We start from the raw sequence: 6,210 nt of genomic DNA on the forward strand, positions 1-6,210 counted from the left end.
CCTCGCCACCGATTATGATTGGGCAGGAGGGAGCACAAACCCTCCTGCCCTGGTGTACCCGCACCCCCACTAAGATACAGGCAGGAGGGTTCCCAGGCCCTCCTGCCCTTGACGCACACCAACCCACTCACCCCCAACCCCCAATCAGCCCCCTGCTGACCCACAAGACCACCCATCTGACCCCTCAATCCCTCCAAGCCCAAACCCCCATACCTTAAAATCATTGGCCGGACTGACGTGTGCCAAGCCTGTCTGTCCGGCAGGCCAGCCATCCAGTGAAATGCTGGCCTTAGGGCCTGATTGGGCCAGGCCGCTCAAATCCCGCCCACAGGTGGGCCTTGAGGTTCCTGGGCCAACCAGAATAGGCCCAGTAGCCTTAGGCCCCTCCTGTGGGTGGGGCCTTAGATACATGGGCCTGGTTGGCTCCATCTTGTCATGATCTTCTTCAGGGGGAGGATGTCACAGGGCAAGAGGGTTTGGGCTCCCTTTTGCCCCGATCATGTTGGTGAACATTGGGGTGCCGCCGCTAGGCAGGAGGGCTTGAGCTCTTTCCTGCCCAGTTCGAGTCACAGGTAAGAGCTCATTACTGCAGGAGAGTTGGCTTATCTCTCCTGCCACAATGATGATTGCCCACTCCCTCCGAACCGTGGCACTTCGGGGTGAGCATCGCTGGCAGGGGAGATGCCCTGCCACGATGATCACCCCAAAGTGCTGTGGTTCAGAGGAAGGGTGGGCAATCACCATCGTGGCAGGAAGATGAGCCATCTCTCTTGCAGTGATAGGCATGTTGCTGGGGCCACTGAGCTGCAGCGGCCCCTTTTTCGGCACTTATACCTGGTTTGACTTGGTCTAAGTCAAAACGTATAAGTGCCGTCTAGGCAACCTGCCTAAACTTTTGGTTATATCTGCTGTATACCTAGGTATAGGTTGGCCCACCTCCCACCCACCCCCGCCCTTTCCCCTCCTCTAAAAATGCCTCTTTTCGTTCTATGCATTTAGGGGCAGGGGAAAGGCCAAAGCTGGTTTTAGATACATCTAAAACCAGCTTTGATTATGGGTACTTGGATGATCAGGCTTTTTAATCATCCAAGTACCCATTTAGGCCACTTTTTAGATGTGTTTTTTTTATTATGAGCCCCAAAGTGTTTTACATGTTTTAGACAGGTACCTAATTTGTACTTGGTGAAATGAAGTATTAAACTACTTTCCTAGAGTCATTAATTGCTGCTGAGAGAATTGAAATCACAACCTCAGGGTGCTGAGACAGCTGCTTGAACCACTTGGCCACTCCACCACTTAGAAAGGAGATGGTGTTCTTTTTCAGGAAGCAATTGGGATGTGAGAGGGGCATGATGCTGTGGGTTTTATTTATTTGTTGACCGTTCTTCCTTTTTTAATAGGCTATTTTCTTATACAGTTTTTGTTTTTAATGTGATGTATTATGAATGTTTCATTACTGATTACTATAACCTATCCTTAGATTTGTGAGCTCTAAATATTATTATATAACTTAATTAGAAAGCTCTAAATATTATTATATAACTTAATTCATTTTTATACATTTTTCTCCATGAAAGTGATTAGATCTGATCTGAAGCTGGCCTAATCTGTCTATGCACTGTCAAGAATCAACACTTTTTGGGCATTTTTAAAAGTACTTTGCTAAGCTATGAAATATGCTGTTACACATGACAACAATTTAAAAATAAATAAAAGGAACATTCCATTTCAGACAACCATCCATTATTAAATGACGCTACATTACATGCTTTCTCATTCTTCAGAAACCTCCACAGTTCAGATGCAGTCCAAGTTGCCATCCTGGTTACAGGAAATTAACCAAGGAAGGAAAACCCATCTGCTGCTATGACTGTATTCCATGTGCAGAGGGAGAGATCTCCAACCAAACTGGTAAGAGATGTAGATCTCCAAAAAGTGTAATTTTCAAGTTTAATTAAAATTTTATATGCTGATTAATAGATATCTAAGTTCTGCACATAATAAAAATTTAAATAAATATGGGTTGTCAAGTACAAACTCACAGACAGACATTTAATTTCATACATATGATAAGGTGCAGGAAATGCAGTAATTGATAGGATACAGATACAAAAAAGGGAGAACACAGGATGGGTTGGACTATTTTTTTCTTTACAAAAAGGGCAAAATACTTGATAAGATTCTTCTCTTCTCACCAGCTGGCCAGTCATGGTGATAATACAGGAACTGCCCTTTATCTCTTTAAAAACAAAACATCATAGGGTAGGATACCAGACAGAGAGGGGAAAGGATGAAGCTAAGTGGTGATAGTCTCAAGAGTAATTTTAGAAAATGCTTCTTTAGAAAGGGTGGTAGATAACGTGAAATGGCCTCCCAGTGGAACTGGTGGAGATAAAGACTGTATCTGAATTCAAGATAGCATGGAGTAGGCATGTGGGGTCTCTTATGGAGAAGATAAAATAATGGATGGTGGAGATGAGCAGACTGGATGGGCCATTAGGCCTTTAACTTCTGTTGGGTTTCTATCTTTATATGAAAACTGAGGCCCTTAGCTTACTCTAAGCACAGATATACTCTTAAATAAAAAAAATGCATCTACCTTGTATTATGAAAATTATTTAGAGACACACCATCACCAAAATAAAAATTTTTTTTAAGATTATGCATTAAAAACTCATCTTCTGTATTGGTAGCTTATTAGGACTTATATTCAGATTTTGTAGGCATTCTGGGTACTGTACTTGTATATCACTTTGGAATAGAGTGGCTTATTCATTTTTAATAAAATAATAAAAAATGAAATAAAACTTGCCCTGTCCCAAGAGGGCTTAGAATCTAAAGATTTTCTTCCATTGCTGTAAAACTGATGGGGACCTGTTTACAAAAGTGAGCTAAGTTAGGTTCAAAAAACTAGATGCACAATAAAAACGAGCTCACCTTTATCCACATGTTCATTCGCCCCTTCAAAGAAATGTAGTAGATTGGTGAGGCAAGATTTCTCTTGATTAAATCCATGTTGGATTGCTATCATTAATCCATGCTTATGTACAAGTTCTGTCATTTTGTTCTTTATAATAGTTTCTACCAATTTGCCTAGCACCAACATCAGAATAATCAGTCTATAATTTCTCATTTCACCTCTGGAACCCTTTTAAAAAATTAGCATCACATTGGGCACCTTCCAGTCTTCCAGTACAATGCTGGATTTTAAAGACAAATTACTAACAATAACTCTGCATGTTCGTTTTTCTATTCTGTCAGCACTCTGGGATGTATACTGTCCAGTCCAGGCACTTTGCTAATGTTCAGTTTGTCAAATTGACCCATTTTATCTTCTAGTGTATCAGTGATCTGTTTCAGTTTCTCTGGTCTTGTCTTCCCTGAGAACCCCTTCCTGCATTTCAGTTTCAAGAAATTCAAATACAAAATCATGTAGCTGTATGACCTGGTTTCTTTGGGGGCTGTGCTTCTCCTCTCCAAATGTGGATAGGCTTTTGGCTTCATTTCCTGTTCTTTTACCACTTGACTCCTCCTGAGAGATGTGGGCTTGTCTTAACCGGTTCTCTGCTTGCAGCATTATACCAGGTTGCTTGAATACACTTTCCATAAGTTTCAAGTTTATTTGTTTCTTGATATACATCCATCGAAGATATCTAAATGGTTTATAATAAGAGAAACTATTTAAAAAAGAAAATAATAATTAAAACCCAAAGGGATGACTGCAAGAACTGAATTGAAGTGCCAGCCATATTGTGCACAGCTTACAGTTGTTTGGACCTGTCTTGGATTAAGGTGATGAACTATTGAGAATAAATTCCAAGAATAAACTAACTGTCTGAAGATAGATGTAAGAAAGGTGGAATGTGCTGTTGTTTTGATTTCACACCCCTGAAATGATTCTAGATTTCTATACCACTCACCTGTCCACCCTTGCCACCATCCCAATAAGGTTTGGGATATTTGTTCCTCTTAATATATTTGACCTGATGAAGGGCCAGAGACCCAAGCCTTAAATCACAACCCCCACCATTTATTATGGATGTCTCTCATGCATTACAAGTGGGGCAATAATGATCCCCAATTGCTCATGTTGCTTTATCAGCCTTTCAGAACTATCTCTAGGGGTCAAATTATGGACTAAAGTTGTATCATCATTTTGTGGTAGACTGTAGTACCATGGATCAGAGCCACTATTTTCAATTTGATCTTGAAATGCAACAAAAATATCCTCTGCCTAACTCCCCATGGACACCACCATTAAAGGCTGGGTGATGGGTATGAGTGAGAGAAGGGTTAGGCCTTCACCAGTGGAATGGGGGAGGGGGTGTCAGGATTCAGACTGGGGGAATGGTTGCATTTTTTGTGCAATGGTCTGTGAAATCTGCTTGTGGGTAGCATGAGTGCATATAAAACCTGCTCTAACATGCAACCCTGTTATTTGCAGACATTAGAGATAAAGTACGAGGTGCTAACTCAATATACAGTTCATAGTTCTTTACTCTCCATGCAGTTAGTGTGAATTAGACTACTCTGTCTTGGCTGAGTTGTGAAGATTATAGGACTCATGATATTTAAGTGCACTTTAGTAAATAGACCTCATTATATATGTGAGATAATGAGATGATAATTTTCTTTCTTAGATATGGACACCTGTACAACATGCCCGGATGATCAATGGCCAAATCAGAAAAGAGACACCTGCATTCCAAAAATAATAACTTTCTTGTCTTTTGAAGAGCTTCTAGGGATTGCTTTAACTTCCATGAGCTTGTTCTTCTTTCTCATCACTACTGTCATCTTGGGAATCTTTATTTATTACAGAGACACTCCCATAGTGAGAGCCAACAACCGACACATCAGCTATATTCTCCTCATTTCTCTCAAACTCTGCTTCCTCTGCTCATTGTTATTCATTGGGCATCCTGAGGATGTCACCTGCATCCTCAGACAGACTACATTTGGGATCACTTTCTCCATTGCTCTCTCCTCCGTACTGGCAAAAACCATCACTGTAGTCACAGCCTTCCAAGCTGCCAAACCAGGAAGCAAGCTCCATAAATGGATGGGTTCCAGGGTCTCTAATTCTATAGTCCTTTCCGGTTCTCTTATTCAAACTTTTTTGTGTCTTGCCTGGTTGTACACTGCTCCCCCATTTGCATTTCTTAATATGAGATCAGAAATTGGAATAATAATAATTGAATGTAATGAAGGGTCAGTAATTGCATTTTACTGTGTTCTGGGTTATCTGGGATTTCTGGCTGGTATCAGCTTTATCATAGCTTTCCTAGCAAGAAATCTACCTGACAGTTTCAATGAAGCCAAGAATATTACCTTCAGCATTCTGGTCTTCTGCAGTGTCTGGATCTCCTTCATCCCAACATACATGAGTTCCAAGGGCAAGTACATGGTGGCAGTGGAGATATTTGCTATTCTGACCTCCAGCACTGGACTGTTGGGCTGTATCTTTTTCCCTAAGTGCTATATTATTCTGCTGAGACCTGAAAGGAACAACAAGAAGGACCTAAGAAAAATATAGGTGCCCTTTTACTAAACTGCATTAAATGCTATCACACATTTACATAGTAACATAGTAACATAGTAGATGACGGCAGATAAAGACCCAAATGGTCCATCCAGTCTGCCCAACCTGATTCAATTTAAATTTTTTTTTTTTTAATTTAATTTTATTAATTTTTTCTTCTTAGCTATTTCTGGGCAAGAATCCAAAGCTTTACCCGGTACTGTGCTTGGGTTCCAACTGCCAAAATCTCTGTTAAGACTTACTCCAGCCCATCTACACCCTCCCAGCCATTGAAGCCCTCCCCTGCCCTTCCTCCACCAAACGGCCATACACAGACACAGACCGTGCAAGTCTGCCCAGTAACTGGCCTAGTTCAATATTTAATATTATTTTCTGATTCTAAATCTTCTGTGTTCATCCCACGCTTCTTTGAACTCAGTCACAGTTTTACTCTCCACCACCTCTCTCGGGAGCGCATTCCAGGCATCCACTACCCTCTCCATAAAGTAGAATTTCCTAACATTGCCCCTGAATCTACCACCCCTCAACCTCAAATTATGTCCTCTGGTTTTACCATTTTCCTTTCTCTGGAAAAGATTTTGTTCTACGTTAATACCCTTCAAGTATTTGAACATCTGAATCATATCTTCCCTATCTCTCCTTTCCTCTAGGGTATACATATTCAGGGC

At 41.1% G+C, this 6,210-nt stretch overlaps 1 protein-coding gene across 1 annotated transcript in view; it reads left to right on the top strand.

Moving 5' to 3' along the window:
- Positions 1-5,536, top strand: part of LOC117346261 (vomeronasal type-2 receptor 26-like) — a 49,080-nt gene extending 43,544 nt beyond the window's left edge. Inside the window, exons 5-6 of the mRNA XM_033915662.1 lie at positions 1,785-1,911; positions 4,641-5,536. Coding sequence (XP_033771553.1) covers positions 1,785-1,911; positions 4,641-5,536 — 1,023 coding nt within the window. The remainder of the gene's footprint in view (positions 1-1,784; positions 1,912-4,640) is intronic.
- Positions 5,537-6,210: the final 674 nt, after the last annotated feature.

This window comes from Geotrypetes seraphini, chromosome 12, assembly GCF_902459505.1.
Source record: "Geotrypetes seraphini chromosome 12, aGeoSer1.1, whole genome shotgun sequence".
NCBI classification, from domain to species: domain Eukaryota; kingdom Metazoa; phylum Chordata; class Amphibia; order Gymnophiona; family Dermophiidae; genus Geotrypetes; species Geotrypetes seraphini.